The sequence below is a fragment of the Mercenaria mercenaria genome, chromosome 8 (assembly GCF_021730395.1).
Source record: "Mercenaria mercenaria strain notata chromosome 8, MADL_Memer_1, whole genome shotgun sequence".
NCBI lineage: Eukaryota > Metazoa > Mollusca > Bivalvia > Venerida > Veneridae > Mercenaria > Mercenaria mercenaria.
The window spans coordinates 42232849-42259090 of NC_069368.1; the positions used below are offsets into that span (position 1 = coordinate 42232849).

General features: G+C 33.6%; 1 protein-coding gene across 7 annotated transcripts in view; it reads left to right on the forward strand.

Annotated features, from left to right (window-relative positions):
* Positions 1-18548, forward strand: part of LOC123566512 (cAMP-dependent protein kinase type II regulatory subunit-like) — a 241381-nt gene extending 222833 nt beyond the window's left edge. For all 7 annotated transcript variants that reach the window (XM_045360685.2, XM_045360682.2, XM_045360683.2 and 4 more), the window contains 2 exons: positions 10839-12483; positions 16982-18548. In XM_045360685.2, the coding sequence (XP_045216620.1) occupies positions 12139-12483; positions 16982-17764 (1128 nt within the window). In that variant the 5' untranslated portion in view covers positions 10839-12138 and the 3' untranslated portion in view covers positions 17765-18548. The remainder of the gene's footprint in view (positions 1-10838; positions 12484-16981) is intronic.
* The last annotated feature ends 7694 nt before the right edge of the window (positions 18549-26242 follow it).

The window sequence follows — 26242 nt, forward strand, 5'->3', positions numbered from 1 at the left end:
TTTTAGTTGTCTTTTAGTTTTGTTTCAGACAGATTCAAAGTAGCTAAAACTTGAAAGAAATCAATCCTCTTACTGTTTCACTTTATTGAATCAAACCTGTTCTCAAATTAACGTTTGAAATGTCATTCTTGTAGTTTTTAACTACCAAAATGTCTTACTTCTAGAAATCTTTAAAGAAATACTATAAAAGTGCCAAAAACGTATCCAAGAAAATATGGAACATTAGAAATGTATTACATTTCGTTTCTTTCAACTAAATAAGAATCCATAAAATCTGTAAAATCTGTAAAGACATCGAACGCAACCAAGCAAAATAATAGTAGACTGATCATGAGAGGTAATGGAGAGTATATAAAATACCCCTTACGCTCTAGAACCGTCTTAAGCGGAATTCTGTTATATTAAATGAACTCCGTGATCTCAAACTTGAAATAAACAAATAGTGTATTTCAATATTACCGACCTTAATTCTGTTTAAGGAAGAAATCGTTTTCTTATTTGAAAGCAACATAAATCTAAATGTCTGATTTTGAAACTAAACATAATATTGGCATTGGCTGTGTTTAATAATTCATCGACTAGATCATGTGCATTATAAAAACAAGGAAATTGTCTACAGTTTAAATGTCACCACTAAAATGATTTCGATTCCAGAGAGAATTCTTAGTTTTTGTTTCAAACTCGTAGATTTATAATACTTAAACATGTTCACGTTCCGTTTCAGGATTATACATCCTATTGTTGGTGAAATATTAATTCTAAATGCGTAATACTAAATTTCATTTCACCAACTTTTTTTCAATGGTGATCAAATACTTATCAATCACCTGAAGAAATGAAATTATGAAAAGTGGTAAGTAAAGCAAATATAACATCTAACAATCCGAAACCATACTTGATACTTCGTTAACAACGTTTCACATTCACATTTATCACATTAAAATGGCGCTATCAGTTGCATCTTTGTGGATCTTCGCAAAAATAATGAATGTTGTATAAATTATTTATGATGTCACATGTGTTTCAAGATTTTCAAAGTTGAATCATATGATATATGTCTCAAAGGAATTTGTTTGTTTTTTATTATCGCCAGACAGTCTCTACCTGTTGGCCTATTGCACATTCAATATACATTATAAGCTCTATATTTATGGGAAAAACAACTGGACATGTGAATGCTGACGTTTTCTTGACATTACTCTTTTGCAGTTTGTTATGTGTAACCATTATGAGTGTCATCATGTTAATGGCAATGCCATAGCAATGAAAAAAAAAGAGATCGCTTTACTATTGCTTTCATTTTGTGTTAAAACTGCTTTTTTCGTTCACACAATTTTCCATGAAATCACATTCTTCACTAACACCCTACCATTTTCGTGTTGTTTTTTTCCCCTGTAAAATGTTCACAAAGGCTTGATTAGCATTTAATACATATCTAGGTTCAGTACTTCTTGCGTAAAATGATATAAAATTTTAACTGAAACTGAAACAGCATTTTCTTTGACAGATAAGGTTGTTTTTATTGTTCGATCAAAGTATGAAATATCTGCTTAAGTTATTTAATCTTCAGTGCCTGTTAACTGAAACCTGATGTGCATTACATAGTTGCATATACTTGATAACATGTTTTATATACCGAATATGTTCAATTGACACAAAAACTACTATAGATATTATTTAATTATGTTACGGAATGGAAAAGAAATGAATATTTTTCATATATTAAAGTTTGTAAAAACAAGTTACGTCTTGTACAAGAAATTTATAAACTTTTTCGACCAATAAAACTTCAAATTGACACAAAATTTGGCTTCATTGCGGTTCCTTTGGAATATCAGGTAAATGGGAGATAGTAGAGGGTTTTAGTACACCATGTACCAGTTTCAACTCTCCAGCGGTATTTTGCCACCATAAGGTTATATGTAACTGTATTCTTTTATCTGTTTGTTCTATTCTTGGTGTCTGCTATTTTTAACCTATTTTTTGTCGCTGGATGTTAATGTCTGTCATGTACATATACACGTTGTTGTAGGAGTTTGTTTTGGGGGAGCTGCGTTCTGAGGACTGGGCTCTATTTATTGAAGTTTTGTCCTTTGTTTATTCAGTGTGTGTCATATTGTTGTATGCATTTTTTACACGATTTTAAATATAAAATATTTCTTCATTCCTACAATAGACATAGTTTTAACTACTGTTCAGCAGTGGTATAATGAAACAAATTACATTGTGAGGTTACTTTGTATCAATACAAAGCATGTATTATCTGCTGACTCGTGTAAAAGCACCGAAAAACACTGACAAGAATAAATTACATGACCAGAAATAATTTTACCTTGCTTATTCTTTTTATATAAACATTGTGAAATAGCAGAATATGTCTTTTTTGGCATTTCAAACACAAACTCGTGCCTTTAGTCTTAATCGGGTAAGATACCTGACCTCCTACAATTACAATCATGAAATCATATTCTTATTTCTAGCAGACGGCTTGTCCAGCTGCTAAACTACACTTTAACTCTTTTTTATTTTACATTTACCTCACATAATTGATTTTTATAGAAGCAGCTGTCTATTTTAATTTGTCTTATAATTAGATGTATATCATTAGGTATCTGTAATGTGTGCAACAAAATGATGACGATATGTGGTTTGACATCACATGAATTAAGACACGTTTTTAAAACATGTACTTAGAAACCTCTCTCTGTAGTTGCCTGGTCAAAGCCTGTTTAGTTTCAAATCTTCCCGTTTTCGTTATAATACATGTGCACTACTGAAAATTCTTAGGATTATTGCATATAGTTTCAGTATAAACAAACAATATATTGGGAATTCAACTCTCATTGTACTGGAAATATACCCTGTTATATATATATAAGTCACTACTGATTTGTGAGACATGAAAACAGAGATTTGAGTATATATATGCAAATGTTGAACCAGTACGAATGTGTAGTACAATTCGGGCTCGTATATAAAGCAGTATCGAAACTAATCTTATTGGGTTAGTGGACTTGCTGTGGCATGTGCGTGTTCGTTTGTACTGCTAGGCGCTTTGCCGTAATTGGTCTGGTATATTGCGGTGGTGATTTAGTTCGTATTAATTAATTCTCTCTACTATATAATAATTTATAATGCGAACTTGTATCCTAGCGGATCTCACGTATGGGAAAGTCAACTGTTCTGAATATAATATATCCTTAACGCAATTTCTATATATATTCATTGATCCTCGAGATCCATTAATTTCAGAGAGAGAAATATAGCTTCTCTGTCAATCAGTTATAAAGACTAAAAAGTCACTACTGATTTGTGAGACATGAAAACAGAGATTTGAGTATATATATGCAAATGTTGAACCAGTACGAATGTGTAGTACAATTCAAGCTCGTATATAAAGCAGTATCGAAACTAATCTTATTGGGTTAGTGGACTTGCTGTGGCATGTGCGTGTTCGTTTGTACTGCTAGGCGCTTTGCCGTAATTGGTCTGGTATATTGTGGTGGTGATTTAGTTCGTATTAATTAATTCTCTCTACTATAATATATATATATATATATATATATATATATATATTTCAATTAGGACAGAGCAAAGCTTTGTTATGTATCTAAGCCCATTCCTTACATTAGTAATCTAACATAAACTGTCTGAAACTGCAAAAGAAACCATTGAAAATTAAAAAGCAAAACAATTCCAACTTTTCTAGCTGTAAACATATAATATTTTTTTGTGTAAGAAGATGTCGAAAAAATGTTAAATTGTAAATCGCATGCCGATCAGTATATTAAGATAACAAATAGTGATTAACTGGCAAGAAATATCTTTTGTCGAAGATTATATTTAAATTGATAGTTCAACTTTATCTTCAGGGCAACGAGTATTATATCAGAAAGTGCTCGCAATAATACTGTCATTTGATATTTAACGCTTTAGTAGCTTATGCCTTAGATTCTGCTTCATTTGGCATGAGAAGCCGTGGATTCATTCTCTTTTGTAAGAATATAAAATGATATTAACTTATGTCTGATTAACCAAATACAGAACACCCAGTATTGCTGAACTAGATTTGTCGCAATCCGTCGATGTTAAAACCCACATGTTTGCACATGTGCAAACATTCAGAATATCTGATACATTGCTTTTTTTCATACACGCTTCTCTTTGCCTGAAACATTCTAAAACAGTAGTCAATCGGACAAAAGTGTGTATGTACATATGAAGATCTTTCGGGAATTTTATTTAATGGAAGAGGCTCCAGACGTATTGTTACGAGGCGCACTTCATGTTTACTGTTCAGCCTTTTTTCAGTTATTTTTTTCTCAATGAATGATTGCTGAAGAGATAGGAAGGTGACTTCGTGACATTTAGCTCTTAAATTTCGCAAGTAAAGAACTGGTCTTTTTAATTTTCCTCTGTCCTGCTTTTTGTACCCTTGTGTTTACCTTGATAGTAGTCATGGAGTATCGTGTATACCTATTTCGAGTCCATGGGTTTTGATCTATATCTTAAAGGCGTACGCTAGAATTCCCTGTATATGAGATGGGCTAAAATTTTCCCAATAACAGAATTTCTTTAAACTTTGGATATTGAGGGACAATCATCTAAGAAACAAAAAAATGCAATAAAAATCATAGGTCACCGGATTCGAAAAAGAGTTATCTGCCCTTGAAAACGTCATTTTTAGGGGAAATGCCGTTTTCAAGGGCAGATAACTCTTTTTCGATACCGGTGACCTATGATTTTTATTGCATTTTTTTGTTTCTTAGATGATTGTCCTTCAATATGCAAAGTTTGAAAAAATTCTGTTATTGGGAAAATTTTCGCACCAAATTCTAGCATACGTCCTTAACATTATTTATATGCAACAGCAAAATAATATCGTTTTGAAATTGATTTTATGAACTCATTCAGTCCGCTTTGATTAGGCATCAGTCTTGCAATTAAAGCGACTCGTTCTCTGTAGAAGTGGCCATTGTGACTGTCTTCGTTCGCAGACAATCTTATTAACTTCAGATTTATTAAACAGTAATAAAAAATTGTCATAGGTATGGAATTTTTGTAAAAGATCATACAGAATATTGATTTGACTTGAAAGTGAGACTCTTTAAAACATAAAAGGTTGATTAATACTTTTGCACAAGGTATCACTTTTACAAGATACTTTTTAATTGAAAATGATTCGACGGTGCCGGGCGATATTTTATTGGAAATGTTGAAGAGAAGGTACCTTTACATAAATATCATATTGCTTGCTTCTTCGTGCGACAGAACATTTTTATTAAAGAAATACATGTTTTGTAAATTAAGACGAGCTGCGGCATTTATAAAAGAAAAAAAAAGAAATATAATTGATTCTTTTCATGCCGCAAAGTCAGGTAATTGATTTCTTTAGGAGGTAAACGATTTCCGACCTAATTTAAACTGTCAAAACTGATAAAAACGGAAAGAAATATTAAACTTATGAAACATTACATGCACGGTTTTAATATGAAAATGAGTCAAACTGCTTGCTAACACGAATTGTCGCCATTTCCCTGAACATAGTAATTATTTCCTGCAGAAATAATGTTGAAAGTCCAGTTTGTATTCCAAATAAAGCCTGAGAAAACAGTTAGCTCAATCAACCTTATTAGTCATAATTGAAGTAGAGAAATTGACTAAATATTGTTTTACAATTTAGATTCGCGTAAGTTTATAAAGGTAATAATTTTAAATCCTACAAGTGAGATTATTGTTGTCGTTTTAGTTTTATCTTTTGTAACATGTTTTAACAAAGTCAGTCACAATGCCGTTTTTATACGCCCGTTTGAAAAACGGGACGTATTTTGGGAACGCCCCTGGCGGGCGGGCAGGCGGCGTCCACAGACTTTGTCTGGAACATATCTTCTACATGCATGGAGGGCTTTTGATGAAACTTGGCACAGTTGTTCAACATCATGAGACGGAGTGTCATGCGCAAGAACCAGGTCCCAAGGTCTAAGATCACGGTCACACTTAGAGGTCAAAGGTCAAAGAATGACCTTGTCCGGAGCATATCTTCTTCATGCATGGAGGGATTTTGATGAAAGTTGGCACAATTGTTTATCATCATGAGACGGAGTGTCATGCGCAAGAACCAGGTATCTAGGTCTAAGGTCAAGGTCACATTTAGAGGTCAAAGGATACAAGAATGAAAACTTTATCCGAAGCATTTGTTCTTCATGCATGGAGGGATTTTGATATAACTTGGCACAAATGTTCACCACCACGAGGCGGAGTGTCATGCGCAAGAACCAGGTCCCTAGGTCTAAGGTCACACTTAGAGGCCAAAGGTCAGATACATGAATGACTTTGTCCGAAGCATTTCTTCTTCTTGCATGGAGGGATTTTGATGTAACATGGCAAAATTATACATCATCATGAGATGAAGTGTCATGCGCAGTTCCCTTCTTTAGAATTACTTCCCTTTGTTGTTACTATAAATAGCTTATATACGTAACTTTTTCATTACTAGTCGTAGGGAAAAATCGAGACCGCTTTTCTGTAATACAACATGCATGCTACATCCAATTTTGAGGTGTATTCTGACCAATCTCTACCTGGTAAAGATTTTTTTTTAAATTAACTTCCCTTAGTTGTTACTATAAATGACTTATATTGTAACTTTTTTATAACTGACCGTAGGCAAAAACCAAGACCACTTTTCTGTGGTACAACATAGATGTTACTTTCCAATTTTAGGTGTATTTTAAGGTATCTCTACCTGGTAAGGAGTTTTTTTTTGTGGACTTAGAAAAACAAAAGACTTACATTGATTACTAAACAACCACAAAATTAAAATTCCATTTTCAAATACAGGTGCTAGAGTAAAGAAATTTGCTGTGACGGGCGTATATTGTGACATTCTGGCACTCTTGTTAATAATGAATGTGTAGCGGATATGTTAAAATTTACACGTACATGGGAACAAGACGATAAAGAGCATGCAGAAAACATTATTTTGATGAATCAAAATTGTTATGTTGATGTGATGTCTCATTTACAAGTAGGTCACAGTCCCTCTTACTGTTCTGCGCTGCGCACTGGACAATAAAGACGTGTAGGTAACCTATGCATACAATGTCTAAAATGCTTCATTGATTTCAGAAAGAGGTGGATGGTGGCGGAACTACATGCTACCGTCCACGCTTTCTAGCCCCTCAACATTTGCACAAATCGCAAGTACCAAAATGAATACAAATTAGGGACATCCTCAATGTGTTTATATGGTGGTGTACACATAACCTTCAATGATACAGTAGAGTCTGTTCCATGAAAAAGTAACATAGACACCAGTTTTGAATAATGTACAAAGCCTAAACGAGAAAACAATGACCAGAACTAAACTAACAATGATTTAGGGATGGTGTATGATGTTATGGAGCCTACATATCACAGAAAAAGCAGGCTCCAATACAAAGGTTGACTAACCAATACCCAATATTATGTAAACGGGTGTACTGGAACCACCACAGCCGCAATGTTCAAGCGTAACGCATTTAACAGTGCAACTAACAAAACATAAATGTCGTGTTGAATGATCTGAAAAGAACACGAAGCAAATACGAAAAGCAGAATGGAGAGTTTCTTTAATTGATCATCTTTGCATTAAATTTTCTTCGCAAGAAGAAACGACCTATATACAGAGAAATAAGAGCGAAATAAATCTATCTGCGCTGCTTGAAAGCATTTCATTGAAAGAAACAGTTTAATTATTTATTGAGTTTGAAGCACAAACAAGTGTTCTAACTGCTCTGCCTAACTGTAATTTGTCTTGATTAATTTTGCAGTCGATACTGCTTTTTTAAACTTTCAACTTAGCTTAGCTTAGCCAGCTTAGCCTGGGAAGATTTAAACTTGTTAGTTTGAACACCGAGGCACTAATGGTTATCCAGGAAAGCATTACCGATAAACTCTTCACATAAAACGAATGTGTCTGCAAACAAAACGTATTTGAATTAATTCACCATCTTCAAATGCAGAGCATTAATTCCAGTTTGCGTCAGTACACCGAGCTGTAACAAGCAATTAATCTTTGCATATAAGACTAATATAATATAAGAGTCAGTTTCCAGATCAACATGTAGTCTATTAAGTCCTACATATTTTTTATTTCTAGCAAGTTTGACGAAAACAACTATTTTACTTCAATAGAAATATAAGTTATTTTTGTATTGACGTACTTTATTTGTACAATGCCCTTTATTATAATAATATACCTATGAAAAGGGGTCTGACACCTTCACATGTAACAGAACCTGCCTGACAAAAGAAAGTGACAATTGTGGTATTGTTTAACTTTGAAAGATACGAATTTGGATTCGCTCAGATGCTAACCATTTACTGTCAAAGTTACCACTGAAATATATTTTTTTGTTTTAAGCTACAGATTATTACTGATGTTTTAATTTACACTATCTGTACATGGAAAACATATTAATTATATATACATGACGAGTTTATATCAGTATTACTTTGTCTTCTGAGTCAGCTTTTGAAGGGTATTTTAGCACTGTTTACACACTGTAAAAGAAGCTTTAGAATGGTGATTTTACATTGTAAACAGACTGTATACGTAGCCTTTAAAGATAATGTCGGAAGATCTTAAAGCTTTTTATTACTGAAAGTGCCACTAAGATTGCATTGCTTATTGATAAAACATACGTGTCAGTCATTACCATTATTACGCCGTGTGTTTCTTATGCCGTATGGCAGCCGAAAAATGCCTCCGAATAATTGTACTCGCAATTATTTTCTTTTCTGGTCGTTTTTGGTTCACGGAGCCCATTCAGTCTTTCTGTATTATAGAGTTCTAATTAGGACGGCACTAGCGGACACATGAGGCTATCTCTCGTGAACCATATTCACTTTTTATGTAGCTTGTTTTCATTTATGCATCCAAAGGATCTTCTTTCAGCTTTTGTTTCACAAAAACTGAGGAAATTTAACACTCTGCTCGAAAAGGCTCCAATTCAAATACTTCTCTCGAATGAATAATAGTGGTCTGAAATAAAGCTTCAAGTTCTGTCTTATCCTGATGTAAAGCACAGTAATTGACACTTTAATTGACACACGGTAGCTTCTTGTTGATTTGTTATTCTTCTGTAGATGTGTTACTTAACGACGAGTGTAGATTCCCAAGAGAGCAAGGTGACACAACATAAAGGCGCCCTATTTCTCAAATGGTTTCTGAAACAGCTGCTGGGAAAATTAATGAAATAACTCAAATTAACAATTTTCTTTGAAATAGTTTCTGGTGTAAGTTTATACTTTGAACACGGTTTACTGCAAATACGTGGAATCAGTTATGAGAGCTAGCGTCATTCGTTCAATTATATAGTATGTTTTATGTTGTTTTTAAAACATTTACCTAAGTGAAAAATTCGGTGGACTCTAAGCTATGCTTTTATTAGGTCAAGAAATTCGATATCAAGAAATTCGATATTGTTTCTTAGCAATATAGCATTTAAAGAACACCTCCCTCCCCTTAACAATAAAACTTAAAACTAAGATCAAGTGCAGATGCTGTAATGCCTCTGACTGACCAAAGACATGGTACAAAACTTATAACGGTTTTCTCATGTAAATGAGAGTAAAATCAGACAAAAATAACTTAGTGGTATTAAATATCTTACACCGTATGCTTGTAGCTTATGAGATAACTACACTGTTTTTCTCTTGAATTATCATATCTTGCATTTTGAACAGCTCTGACATTTCACACGTATACCTTGAATCTAGCTTTTACCATGCCTGCACTATTCCCAATTTTATGGGTAAATATCCCGAAATTCTCATGAAGTAACATTTACAGTTTGTATCGATAAGATACATATAACATTTTTATATCGCTAGATTACATCAGCACAAAAAAAGGAAAAAATCTCTTGCGCGAATGTTCTCATTTCTGTACTGACCTGTGCAACGAAAAAAATGCATACTGTAGATGACACATACTTTACATTAAAATATATTTTGAAGACTAATTTTTTTATCAGAAATTAAAAAAAAAAAAGTAATTAATGCATATTTCGGAATCTGCAAGATAAAAATATTCAGTTCCAGCCCAGACTAAAATGCTGGGGCGGATCCAGGATTTAGGTTGTGTGTGTGTGTGCGTGTGGTTGGTGGAGTTTGGCTAGGGATCTGTGGACATGCCGTTGATGAAATTTGGCATCTCATTTGTATCTCAAATAGTGCAGTCTGTCGTGTATTTGACATTGTAAAGCGTAATCAATTCTTCAAATAGTTTTTTTCCAAGAAAGCAATTTGACTAAGCTAAGAATTTTTTAAATTTCCCTTTTTATTTTTATGCTGTCAAAAATATGTGTGCCGTATTTTAGAGGGTTGATCAAGTGCTAACCAGTGCTGTTTTAATGGTTTATATGTTTATATCAGTTATTTACATTTTACACGCACAAATTGATTGTTATTTAGTCTGACATATGTTTATGGACATATACTAGTAGATATATCTAAATTTATTATCAACGGTTCACTTTATAAATTAAAAATGAGAAAATATGCTAAAGTTTCCGAATAATAATTTTAGAATAAGCAAATATCCGGCGTACACCGTTTATAAATGTCGTAATTTTAATGTATATGAATCATTAATATATTGATTTTCAGAGATACAATGTTGATGTCAGTAAAGATAAAAATCTATCACTCCTCACTAGAAACAGGATCGCAATTATTGATGAAGACTGAATAAAGCTCATAAAATAACAGAACCACTCTTGCTTGAAACAGACGAAAGGGAAATACGTGAAAACCGTTTAGTATAAACATAATTTCGCTTTATTTATTTACAGATAAATCTTTGACGCACGAGCGAGGTGCTTCTCAACTTTGAAGGCAGGAAATACAGCAATTAGAAACTTTTCACGACTGGAGTGAGGGGAGTAAATACGAATTTACGAGAACTTGATGTCTTGACGGAGATTTTTTGTCAGGAATTATAACTCTGTTAACTTTCGGCGTTGTTTTCTTTTTGTCTTCAACTGACGTTCATGTGTTTATTAGGAACATCCCGAGATATATTACTTCAGAGACATATTTTAATAATTAAATGAAGTGATTTAAGTTATGAAATATAATATTTCATTCATGTGGAAGATTAGTTTTATCTAATAGAAGGTTGACTTTGATAAATACGCCAATTACGAGATTATACATGAACAATTTATTTTCTGTAATTGTGACGGTGAATCTTCAACTGCATTTTCATAGCATCGATTTTCCAATGGTCGATATCAGCCGAGCAGCTCCGAAACACATTTCTGTGAAAGTAAAACTGTAATGAGCCGTATATGTGAACAACATTTCTTAAGAGTTAAAAGAAATTATTGTTTAGAATTAATGCTATATGAATAGATGTATTGTTCGAGCTGTATAAATGATAAAAGCAGTAATAGCAAGTGCTAATCGATAGGCTGTGGAAGCATTCTTTTGAAAGTAGCGATAAACCTTTGATTTCATCTAAATACCCGTGCGATCGCAAAATGAAAATGTGCTGGAACTCTTTATCGGTATCATTAGTTAGAAAAATAATTAGGACTCTGTTATAATTACTTTGTTCGACTTTGAATATATATTGAAAAAAATGAGCTCGTGGTGAAAGAGCTTTCCGCCTACAGACACTAACAGATGTAATTTTATGTTGAAGATACTGCCTGCTAGAAACGTTCTGACGTAGAAGGTCCATGATTTCTATGGAAATATTAATTTTACTAGTTTCTTTGAAAACGATTGCGTGGGTATTTATAAAAAACACGTTGTCTAGGAAATTCTGGATATAAAGAAGACAATGGGATTTTATTACTATTTTCAGTTATATCTTGAAGGAAATTAATCTGAGAAAGTCATTAAGTCTTAAGGAATAGGAATCATCAAAGACATATACTGGAAGTTTTAGTGAATAAAACTTACATTAAGATCTTTAAGGGATATTGTCAGGTGATTCAACAAATCGTACAAAAAGATTTATTCCAATAATACTTTAATTTAAGACTTATTCAGAAGTAGCTGAAATATTTTTGTGACCGTTGTTGATTTGTAACTTAAAAATAAAAGCTTAACTGAAAAAACGTGAGGATTAAACTGCGTGTAAAAATGAATCTGGAGATACCGGATGGTTTAGGCGACCTACTGCGAGATTTTACGGTCGCCGTGTTACGGGACAGGCCGGCAGATATCTACGACTTCGCAGTCGGATATTTCACTAAAGTCAGAGAAAATCGAAGACCTAAGGCTGTTCCAATGTATGTTATCGTTGACGACGACGAGGATGCATCGGAACCTGATAAAGATAATTTTAAACCAAAATGTCAACGATTAAACAGGTACGGCAGACGACAGTCAGTGTCAGCAGAGAGATATGACCCGGAAGAAGACGACGATGACGAGGAGAAAACCATACACGCCAAGACGGATGAACAACGTGATCGGTTGACAGAGGTATGTATACTTAGGCGTAAAAGATAGAATCAAGACTTTCTATTCAGACATTCGGACAATAATGAATGGTAAAGTAAAACACAGGTATTAAATTAAGAAAATATAGTGTTTATGTTTCCTTTAAAGTTTTAAAGATAATTATGAGAAAATATAAAAGTTGAAACATTTATAACGCAAGTGATGTTTGAAAGTAAATTCTCAATCGCTTTCATATAAATAAGCATATTAGTTAATGTTTACGGATGACAATAGCTTTTATATTGATTTTCTACATATATCTTACTCTTGTAAAATTAACTGTACAGAAAGAAGACCCGCGCTGCTTTTTAAATAGAATCATTGAAAATTTCCTGTAGTTCCATTTGTACATATCGTTGCGCTAATAAAAACATAAATCCTTATTTCTAGACAATTAATGCAAGCTTGTTATCAAAACTTAGTAAACGTTTCAATTCTTTTATTTAAGTCTTTCGGGACTGAAATACATGAAATGATTCAAAATACTAAGGTATTACCCAAAATCCACATAACGTCTTCAATTCTGTAATGCGGGTCGATCTGCTTATATGTTACAGAACTACCACCAGACTTTACGGAACAAAGACATTTTAAATGAACTTCATTATAATTCAACATAACCAAATTACACCCTATGTTTCATAGTGAATGCGTAAAATACGTTAAATGAAAACATACTTTTGAATCAAAGTGGTTTTTATGTTATGACAACATAAAAGTTTCATGAATACTACAAGACTTGTTCTTCTCAGTAGCTTATCAACACATGCATATCTGAGGTTTCCTTTCAGTCAAATCCTCTAGGGTTTTGTATCTTATCGAAAAACTTTTTTCTCTGAGAAACCGACACTGAAGAGAACTTAATAGACACAAAAGGAAAATAGAATGGGAATACATTATATTTCTAAGAACCGAGTATTGAAGAACTGTCTTTGAGAACATACAAAACTATTTTTCATAATGCCTTTATAACTTATTTAGTCTTCCTATCTGCAAATTGCATTCTGAACAGAAATTGGAAATGTAATTGATTCTAGATGTGATGAATGTTCTGACTGATTGTACCAAAATTTAAATTGATCTTGTTTCTGCATCTAAAATTGTTCGGATTTTCAACGACCGTTCTATCCATTCACAACCAGCAATCTTTATCGACGATATATGGCATTCACAATAAATCAAACACATTCATTTTTTTTTTCACACATTTACCCAACGTCACGAAAGAAACGTGACGAAAACAATATACATACCAACGCATTCACTTCCCTGAATGCCGTAAGTATCGATTTGGTGACAAACAGGAACAGATGTACCACATATTTATTTTCTCTAATGTCTAAAAATGTTTTCTCTTAAAACTTCCAAATGTATTTCATTTGGAACTACTTTCACATTTGACATTAAAGAACAAAGGCTTACGGTGTTTTCCAATAATGCTATTTAAACTCTATGTACAGATATATATAGGTATATTGAAAATAAAATAAAAAAGTGAAAACCCACAGGTCGCCCAGCCGAACAAGAATGAACAGCTTGTTCATGGACTAAGTCTCTTTTTTTTATAAATCGCGGATCGAAATGTTACGACTGTAAATTTTCATGAAATACTACAAGACTTTTTCTCATGAGTTTTACACGAGGATAGTTTTCCTTTCACAGACTACTTGGTCATAGAATCCTCTAGAACTTTGAATCTCATCAAGATACTTTATCTAATCTTAAAAGTAAAATGTAGAAGTCAAAAGAAAAATAATAGACGCAAATAAAACAAATTGGAAATATAAGAACTAAGGATGTTTAAGAGAGAAAAGGAGATTTACTATTTCCCGTAATGCCTTTTCTTCATTTCTCCAGAATTACATTTGAAATGGAAATTAGTAAGGAAATTTGATCGAGATGTGATGAATATTCTGCAGTTGATTGCACTGACACTTAAATTAATCTTGGTTCTTCTTCCTTTTTGTTTATACCTTAATTATATACAATTCAATTAAGCCCCTTTCACATGTACGCCCATGGAATAAAAACGTATCAGCAAATGCGTATTTTATCTTAAGGTTGTAGATATCGGTTTATTAAGACGTATGTATACATATACCATTCTTTCGAGTAAAAAAATATCGCTGTATTCTTCCTAAAAATTAGTCACGATAAAATAGAAGAAAAGTAGACCATCAAATTTATTTTTCAGTAAATGATTTAGACGAGTTTTTGTAAAGAAAATGTTTTGAATTAAATTGGTGTTTTATACTAAACTGAAAGACTAACATTACAAAGTGCCGCTATAGTTTTGCACATAAGCGCTTTTCTTCATATTTGATAACGTCTATAAAATTCTTTGGAAGCATAGAAGGCAACCAAACAGACTGAGTCTGTTCGTTGGAGGTATTGTAACATGCAACCCATCTTATCCCTGTCCCTTGCCCGCCGCGCCACCGGGATAAGTGGAATTCATCATATCAATGATAAATTGAATATACCCCACGAAAATTTAACAAGACTGAGTCCAAGTATGTGTAGACGTTTTACTTCATTCCAATCTGACTATAAGTACTCCATTTTCATAAATGTCCATTCAAATTCATCTTCTTGTGTAATCGCTATTTTTCAATCTATTTTTATTTGAACCAATCAGACAACTCGTTTCAACAAACGTTTGACTTAACCGTCAAAATGGCACAAACCTTCAAACGGCACAGAAAACACTGTCTTGTTTTTACTTTTGTTTTATTATATCACAATTTAGAAATTACGAAAATTGGAAGCCCAGTCTAAATATAGATATTTTAACTTCTACTTTCACTTTCAAAATATTGAAAGCTAGGTTCTCATTGGCTAGCGGAAAGGTCGTCTGAACATGACTCTCTATAGGCTGTCTCAAGATCCTGTGCGTACGAGTAGCGTTAATAGGAGATAGTTTTAATCATATTGACACTAGTCACTCGTCTTTTATGGTAGTAAATAAAATTAAACAAAAATGTTAAAGTATAAAGGTAAGGATACTAATTTACCATTATAATATGTGACACACCACAATGTAATGTGCAAACATGCTTGCGAAATGTGGAGATAATGCAAGATATGTGACTGAAAAAGTCTAAGGACACCAATAGATAGCTCTGTCTGAGACTAATTCAGTGTATCTCAAAATTTTCAAAACAGGTATTTTGTGATCTATACGAGTAAGGCAACGAAATAAAATATACGGAAAGATGAGCTTACTTGTTCTCTTAATTTAAAACTGTAGTATGTTTATATATAGAATTTTATGTATAAATCATATTCATTTAATCAAGAATTCATATACCCGCCCGCTTAGCTCAATAGGGGGAGCGTCGATCTACGGATCATTGAGCCGTGAGTTCGAACCCCGGGCGGAGCGACTGTTCTCCGTGACGATTTGATAAAAGACGTTAAAACGGCGTTAAACCCAAAACAAAAAAAAAACAAACAAGAAGTCATTACATAATTGTTTCTTTCTACTACATTCTGTAGTTAATTCACACAAGTATGACCATTGTTAAAGTTCTTCGATTGCTCGAGTTTAAAAATAATCTTACCCTTTTGAATGTATATATGCATCTTTAATTAAACTCATCACTATTACTAGTATTGACTATGTCTGTATTACCGTGCCGATGTTGGAGATAATTATAAAAGTTTAAAGCACAATTATTCGATATATACTATCAATTAAGAGGTGTTTTGCCATTGACGGTTTCAAGGTAGATTCACTATGACTTTTTGCTGGTTTGTTTTTTTTCAATATCTATGTATTTTTGCATTCATATCAGTTACATACACTTTGATGTCGGGTTTAGTTTTAAGGGACTGGAACTGTCTTCTTTTCTTTTTTTGTCAGTATTGTTTCTCTCTACGTGGTTGTGATCTTTCTAGTTCACTAGATCAAATGGTTCTTAGATTTTGTTAACATTCGGTTTCAGTAAGATATTACTTCTTGCACCATATCTTTCAGTAAAGTTATCGTAAAATATATTACGGATGTATTTATCGCCTACGAAATGTAAACAAAATACTGCATGCACTTCACATTTATAACAGCAGGTATACATTCTTTGGCATGCTGTTTTAGCAACCGGTAAACACTGGGTGGTGCATATGTTTTGAATTTTGTTGAACAATATGTTAATAAGTACAACTGATATCAGGCATATACGATATATTAAGGAATAAAGAAACTACACTTCAGTTTATTTCTTAAAGGAATTGTTTTACCAAGGTTCAGAATTCAATGTCTGGACTCGATGCTTAGATACTGGCGATTGTTTTATAACTGACATTTAATTTATTTGTGATTCATTTAGACAGTTAATTTAATGTTACTATCTACCGAACATTAAGGATTTCATGATTTATTTTAGAATTACCATGCTTGTTCGAAAATGTAGAATACTTCAGGAAAATAAATGCTGGAAGTAATGCACTCATAGTTTACCATAATTATTGTTTCTTGCAGGCTGTTAGTGGTATTTTACTGTTTCGAGCATTGGAACCAGAACAAATGCAAGATGTCCTAGATGCAATGTTTGAAACGGTTGTGAACCCAGGCGATTTCGTCATCAGACAGGGGGATGACGGTGATAATTTCTACGTCATTGATTCCGGGAGATATGACGTCACTGTAAATGTAAATGGTGAGGACAAAAAGGTTCATACGTTTGAAGACAAGGGTAGTTTTGGAGAGCTTGCTCTTTTGTATAATATGCCACGATCCGCTTCTGTTATGGCAGTCACTAGAGGCTCATTGTGGGCAATGGATAGGAATTCCTTCAGAAGAATCGTGTTAAAAAGTGCATTTAAGAAACGAAAAATGTACGAAGAATTACTAGAAAATGTCCCAATTTTGAAATCACTGGAGCATTACGAAAGGTCCAACCTAGCAGACGCTTTAATGTCGAAGACCTTCAAAGACGGTGTATGTATCATACGGCAAGGAAATGAGGCAGACGGAATGTTTTTCCTTGAGAAAGGTGTAATACGGGTTACAATCATAAATCCTGACGGCGACGAAGAAGAACTAGGTAAACATTCTAAGGGCAAGTATTTTGGAGAACTTGCCCTGATAGAAAACCAACCCAGATCAGCTAATGTATATGCTGTGGGTGACGTAAAAGTAGCTTTTCTTGAACGAGAATCATTTGAGAGACTTCTAGGACCTTGTCTAGACATAATGAAAAGAAACAGTGAGTTTTACAAGCAGTATACAGAGCAACATCCATTAAAAGGCAGATGTGACTGAGCCTTCACGAATATAAATACGTTTTAACTTTTTAGAACTGAAAAATGTTTCATGTCAAATATTACAAAATATACAAATTACAGTTCCGGGATGCTATGTGAGCCTCGACGTTTTCTTGTACATTCGTAAACAGCCTTGTCTGTTGAAACAGAAACGTAAACAAGGCCTTCTGGCATTAGTAAGTCGATGTTCACAATCATACTAAAACATTGTTCAAAGGCTATCTGCGAATAATCAAATAAAACAATGGTGCCAGACAAATTCAATAGATGCTCTGAACGTCAATCAATAGTATAGAAAGACTGAGTTTATTTCATCATAAAGAGGGAAGTTATTGAGAAATTAACCCAGTTTGAATTTACGTTTAGTGAGAATGTTGGAACCAAATTTTATCGAATTGAAGAAATGAGGATAAGATTAGTAGAAAATATAAGACCTACTTCATGACTTTAGATACAAATTGAACATCGTCAAGATGGAGTAAAAGAAGCTATTACTCCGTGATTTCAATTGTCATCGCTTGCTATTATTGTTACGTTCTTTTCTAGTTCGTTTGCTGTACAATTTAAAATGAACAAAATTAATTAATACTAAATAAATCTTGACGTAACCTGAATTATTTTAAATTCTATACAATGCATGAATACCATAGATATATATCACATGTTGGATGATTTATCATACAAATAATTGATATGTATAACGAAGATATATCAAAAATTCCTTTTTATTTTATGTTGTAATGTGGAATATTTTCAGTTAAATAAAGGAAAATTAAAATACATGAGAGACATTACTTGATATTTGTACAAATTACTTATTCATTTGAAACGGCCCCGGATTATAAAGTCCAACCATCAACGTTCTATCAAGGTTACTGGTGGAGAGTATAAGAAGCATACCTCATTCAAAAGCATTCACTCGGGTATTTCCTATCAAGTTTCATATAAGACCGGCTTGAACGTCATATTAATATTCAGATTATAATACTAAACATACGGTCATTAGACTGAAATATATATTCTAATCGTAAACTGAAACAAACAAATACCAACTATTTATTTTCAACGTTATGTTTGCTTTTTTCAAAATAACATTGTTAACCGACAAAAGTAAGCAGTATATTTGTGAATTGTACAGTACCATATACATTTGAAGAGTGCCGTTGATTGTTGTAGCGTTATTCTTATTTATTGCGGAAATATAATTGAATATTAGTATTAAGCATAGAAGTTGCCGACGCTAGTTTTAAAATCAATTGTAAACAGTATTAAGCATTATGATAAACAGAAAGTTCAAGTTTTAACATGGATATGTTCTTATTATCAAATATTTCGATGAAAGTAATAACCATATTCATGAATGGAGAACTTGGCTTTCCTATATTTGTAACTTATAAAAGAAGATTTCTTATACTGTTTATATTTACAATACAAGCTTCTGGGTCTGCCGAAAAGCTCATTATACTATATAACATTCATAACTATATGTGATTTTTACATTAAAAAAAAACAATCTACATATATCTATATTATCTTTAGTCAATTGTTTTGCAGATATTTGTAATTTCTTCAGGCTTAAGTCAATTTAATATTAACGTTACACAAGCGTGTGGAACAGGATAATACCAGATTTATCAGAATCCTTTAGTTTCTACTATTTGTATAGTCGTGCTCTTTGACCCTGAAATCTGCAATCAATATCCAAGAATTCAGTTCCACACGATATATCACGAGTTGAAAGATTTTGTGTAAAGAATTTTTATGACAACGAAAAACGCGGCACTATATCTCAATGTAAATTACGCACGAAATTATTCATGCGATTTTCCCTTAGATGTGACATTTACTTACGCAAGCAGCAGACAATGGCTCTTCGATCTGACGAACAATATCGTTACAGAATAGAAGGTTCATTCATATTTTATCATTTCTAAAAGTGAATGAATACAAAATAGTTGTTAAATATTCACCACCACGAACGTATTGTCATTAAAGCATGTTTCATATAGCTGACCATATTCCAATATTTTTGTTCTGGCGGCGAGGTAGAGTATTAAAGGGTTCTCCTTATTTTTATAGGTTTTCGGTCGAGCTAACCTAATACCGCTCCACGATATCATACAGGATTTAAAATTATTGGCTTACTTATTCTACTATTTCCATATTAGTCGACATATATAGAGACATAAGGCAACTGGATTTTGATGATTCCTACGTAACAGCAGGTTACTCGCCGCGAGGCTAAACTCATGACTTCTGTATCAATCAATCTAGGTGCGCCATTTGTATAATTAATAAAAAGATAATGTTAGGGACAGTATTTTTCCCGCCAAAAGATCAAACGCAAAAATATGCACTTTTAATCATTACTTCATCAGAATCATATCAGTTAACTAATTAATGAAGTTGTGTTGTTTTCCTTTGATATACTTAACTGCAAGTCAAAATTCACATTAAGACAAGAGTTCTCGACCAAAGTGTATTAAAATGATAACACCAAAGAACAAAACGTTAGGTTAGATTTTCCGGAAGCACAGAGCACGCAAAAACACAGCAATGCATCGCAAAGTAGTCCCACAACAATGACAAACTGTAGTGTAAAGATGTAGCAAAAAATCCAACAACAATTTCATTTTATTATATGTAAAATACAGAAATGGGTAAGGGGTAGCTTAAGGGATGGGGTGTTGGGGGAAGTGGAAAATAGCAAGATTGGATATTTAACAGGGAAAGCCAAGTTCCAAAATCGCAGTATAAACACAGCAGTGCAAACTCTGACGTGCACGATACACAACACGCATGCACGCACACAACAAACAAACAAACCAAGGGCAGCCGGTGGCCAAAAATATGGACAGCACCTAATCTGACTCATAGTAAATGGAGTAGAGGCATAAATGCAAGGGTGCGATTGTGGGTGGCAGTGGGAAAAAGAGGAATGAAATACCACCAGCCACACAATATACGGAACATAAAATACGAAATGAACAAAAACAAGTTGAAAATGTGGGCACCGCCTTGGAACGGTCAATAACATGTATAAAGGAAACTCCGGTTTTAAACGCGTTTTGGCATGCCAGCCTCGCACTTGCCCTATTTTCAACAAGTTAGACAAGATAGCGTAAATAAAGTAATTTCCCGCTGAGAAAGGCAATAATATGACTGACAAGATACCAGATAATATAAAGGAAAGCATATGAAAAGGATCAATCTAAGGCATAATAACACTAATGTACTCAACAACTTATCTGAAGTCAGAGCACCAACAGGCTTACTCTTAAGGGCACGACTAAACAATCTTCAATTCAAAACTCTACTCCCTCTGCCCGTGTTTTGTAGGATTTAGGAACAAAGTATCACAAAGTCTTACACTTTATTAGTCATAAGAAAGCTAGCGCCTAACTATACAAGAGCTAATCACCAAACATGCACGTTTGCTTTACGGTTTTCGCATTGTTTCCGCTTCTGACAAACTTACTTACACTTTTTTACAAATATTTGATTAAAATTAATGTTATGTTTAATTTTCCATAGTTCATAAACTTCATAGTATATGGGATGTGTAAGACCAAGTTTTAAAAGTGTTTAGATGATTGTGTTATATTTCTATAAAAGTTCTGGCGATCTGTAGTAAAATTTAGAGAAAGCCTTCCGTAGTTTATGATATCGGTATCTCTTTTGTAATAATAATCTGAATATTTCATAGAAAATATGATCGGTGAAGTATCTACAACTAAAACAGTGTAATTAAACAGCAATAATAAAGCAATGGTAAAACCGGAACGACAGATGACAAAAGAGCAGAATGCCAGCAGCATTGTTGATGTTGGTGGGTATACTTACATATAAAGTCTTAATGTCATATATCTAGAACCTTTATCTTATAAAGAGAAGACTTTATTTTCTTGCCTTCCTGGCGGGGAAAGTACACATTTGTCCGAGCATGCACCAGGGATAGATATTCATCTCTTTCCCTAGGGAAAAAAACTTGTCTGAAATAACATGCACCTAGGTGACGTTTTATAGTACTAGCACTATGACGTCATAAAATATATAAATAATGCCAGGAAATACCAAGATATATTTGTCACTGCGATCTTTTTCGAACTTGATACACAATAAAAATGATCTAACATGTCAAACTGTGAAAGACCGCTGTTTTCCTAACCCTCGTGACAGTTCGGTTTTTCATTCGCTGTCCCTCGAGTAGGGAAAAACCCGTCTCAAACACCTTATAGTCAAGACAACTTGTTTTATATCTTCCATATTGACGAAAGTAACACACCCAAGATGAATAATAAATTATTTTTTAAATTAGAATATCTTAAAACATATACTAGATAATATATTTCACCATTTTATAAATCATAATAATTGAGCCACGCCATGAAAAAACCAACATAGTGGGTTTGCGACCAACATGGATCCAGACCAGCCTGTGCATCCGCGCAGTCTGGTCAGGATCCATGTTGTTCGCTTCTAAAGCCTATTGCAATTCGAGAAACCGTTAGTGAACAGCATGGATCCTGACCAGATTGCGCGGATGCGCAGGCTGGTCTGGATCAATGCTGGTCGCAAACCCACTATGTTGGTTTTCCTCATGATCAAAAATAAAAACGTCTGTAAAAGCAGCAAAAAATGTATTCTCGTTGCAATTGCAAGCAATATTGTTTGTCAGTTACTACTTCATTCCGTATCTTCCATATATATTTTCCATGGAACATATCATAAACATTGGACATTTACTGTTTTGTTCACTGCATTTGAGAATACAAAGAGAATTTACTGAGGTTCTTCAAGAGCTTTTTAACTTAGAATTGCCAAAAACAGGAAGTGTCACCATTATTTAGAAGTAACAAATGATAAAAAAGAAAAAAAGTTTTAATATATTTCGTAAACATTTATAATTGTCTTAGATTTTTTCACAGTTTAATAACTCATCTCATAAAATATCCTCCTACAATGTATGTTCTGAAATCGTACAAGTAAAATGTAAACATTGAAGACGCGAAACGCCAATCAATGGTTTCCATCTTCTAGGATCTCAAAAATGGGAGAATGTAATACAAGAGATGCATTATTCCTCATATTGCCATGACACAAATTTTTATCATCATATCTGACCTAAAATTTGAAATGGCACTTGAATAATGTAAACTCCTTTGCTTGTAATTATAGGCACCTAGCTCTATAAGATGTATACAAACAAACATTATTACAAGATCTCATTTGATTTCCTGTTATCTACAGAATTCTGAAAGACTGACGTTATTAAAGATAAAATCAATGTTTATGCATAAAAGTTAATTAGGTTATATAACAGCGTCAAAGGTCATAGCGGTGCGTTGAAACTGAATACGACATAGTATCGTCAAGGATGTAGATAATAATCCTTGATAGAAATGATATAGTTCAAAGAGTGGTCTTCTCTTGAATGAATGAATTACAGCGTATCCCTTCACTTGTGTGTGCCAATGAATTATTTAATTCAATGCATAAATCATTGTTTTTGTATAAATTACGTTATTTATGATGACTGTTACAAATACGTACTATTCTGCCCAAAATAATGAAAAAAGACAAGATAAATTCCTATCATACTGAAAAGAAAACATTTACAGAATCTTTAATTATATTTGTTGTTTGTCGATGTTATACTTGTTGTTGTTTATATGAAGGGGACTGTACGTAATTAACAAGGAGTACGTAATTAACGTAGTTAACAAGGAGTTAACATCCCGGGGTAAGTCATATGACATCAACCTCTTTACAATTTGTTTCATGATAATTAACTTTAAAATCTTTGCTGCAAAACACTTCTTACCAAAAACATGATAACATTATTAAATTTTATGGAACTAGACCATATATACACGTATAATGATTATAAATTACATATAATTATCATATATTCTTTTATATTAATGGCTAATGTACATTCAAATTTATATCGTTGCTGCTTGCACAAATGAGTTATTATACTGAAGCTAAGTCTATTCATATGTATTCGATTCTTTGTCAATCCAGTGCAACCAATCAGAAGCTTGTTTCTTCATCTAGATCTTATTTCTGCGGCTAGAGTCTTCTGATTTCTATAAAATATCATTTCAGTCTTGTTTTTACTTTCTGGCTTCATTCCCACCTAAAATCACTAACCTTACCAACATCTGTGCAAGGAGCGTTAAAATATGAATGCAGTTTGGTTAGAAGTAAACTAATTATCTCATTCCTTCAAAATATTCACCACCATGTGTTATACATAATTTCAGTCTTCAAATTCATTTTTAAAGGCGTTTTCATAATCTTTTCTATGTATACTGTGCAGACACTGGAAAATAGCTGAACCGAGATGTTTATGTTTTCAACAATGGTTTGGCCATTTTTACTCGGGCAAAGTCCTAGTCTTCTGTTAGCAGATGGGTATCCATCTTGCACTTATCTTCCGAATCTTTGAATCACGTTTGAGAATTGTATGAGCAGCTCCTACTGAGATGCCAGCGCATCGATGTATTTGCCTGATTGTAAATCTTGCATCAGTAGCTTCAATTCTTTTGACTTTTGCAACCGCTTTAGGGGATGTTGCAGTTTTTCGACAGCGTGCATGGGGCGCAACTTCAAATGCAATTACACTACTTTTAATTGTTTACACGATCGAGTAACTGATGAATTAGATTTTTCATCCATATCTCCATATTAAACAGTACGTACTTAAAAAACACTGCACTTTGCCCCTATACCAAGAATACAACGGTTCTTAAAATAGGACCATATTTGGTCAGTGAAAAGTGACCTTTCCCAAACCATTTTAGTATTAGTGTACTCGAGAAGACAGTGTTAATCGAGCTATTGTCATTGCTAGGCTTCACGGGTTTAAACATGCGTGGTATCAACTAAAAGCTTACACAGGCCTCTGTGCGATACAGTCAATTATTGTGTGAAAGCGAGATATAAACCAACTTGCATTCATTTTTGAAAGCTCCTTATATACTAGATTATCATATATGTTATATATGTTTCATAACTATCTAACAATTGTATGTATGACCTTACATATGTGACTTTCGTGCTATTGGTGGTTCTGTTACAAGCAATTTTGTGTCTAAAGCATTTTTAATTCTAATCCTGTATTATGTATGAGTTTAATAAACGTCTGGTTCTGTCAGCATTGAATGCATTTAAATAATGCATGCAGCTATTAGACTCTTTTGATTTTTTTTCTTTCTCTGGATAATTATAGTAATAAACTATTTCTGTTGGTGTTTTCCTTATCAAGTTGTTATAATTATGGTAAATACACAAATGTAGATGCATAAATTCATTTTACATGTATGAGAGTTAAACAAACGCGCTTGTCCTTCTGTTCAGTGTTTCGTAAGTTTCTGTCGGTGTTTTATCGAGAACTTTGCATTTTGTCAAGATTTCTAGATATTTTTACGGTACGTCAAACCAAACTTGACTGCCCTGTAGAAAATATGAGCCGTGCCATGAGAAAACCAACATAGTGGGTTTGCGACCAGCATGGATCCAGACCAGCCTGCGCATCCGCGCAGTCTGGTAAGGATCCATGCTGTTCGCTTTCAAAGCCTATTGTAATTAGAGAAACTGTTATCGAACAGCATGGATCCTGACCAGACTGCGCGGATGCGCACGCTGGTCTGGATCCATGCTGGTCGCAAACCCACTATGTTGGTTTTCTCATGGTGCGGCTCATTATCATGAACAAAAATAAAAACGTCTGTATAAATCATAATAATTGAGCCACGCTATAAAAAAAACAACATAGTGGGTTTGCGACCAACATGGATCCAGACCAGCCTGTGCATCCGCGCAGTCTGGTAAGGATCCATGCTGTTCGCTTTCAAAGCCTACTGTAATTAGAGAAACTGTTAGCGAACAGTATGGATCCTGTCCAGACTGCGCGGATGCGCAGGCTGGTCTGGATCCATGCTGGTCGCAAAGCCGCTATGTTGGTTTTCCCATGACGCGGCTCATATGTTGTTTATTTCAGATTCTTGTGATCGAATAACGTCCGTCAACTGAACGTTATTAAACAGGTTACTGAGTTGTTATTTCTTATTGCAAATATTGATTTTAGTTCATTTGCAGTGTGAAATGGGAAGTGATTGGTTATAATGGTGCATGGTTGGCTAATGTTGCATAACAGAAACACTGTTGTAAAACCAGTCTACGTGTTTTGCCTTAGCCTTATGTCTCTTAGCTAAGGACGCCTTGTCTGTACAATTTCATCATGTATGTTTTGTAAACATTTAGGCAGGGTTAGTAGTATCCGGCGTAAAAAAAGTACGGATTATTTGTTTTATAATTTCGGAAATGAATGTGAATGAAATGTAACAATATTCGTAGCTCTTTGTCAAAAAGATAAAATGATAATCCTCTACAACATATGTTTTGCAATATAGCGACCCGACTACAAGTATAACTATAGCTGTCATCTCCGAGCAGGTACAATGGGAGC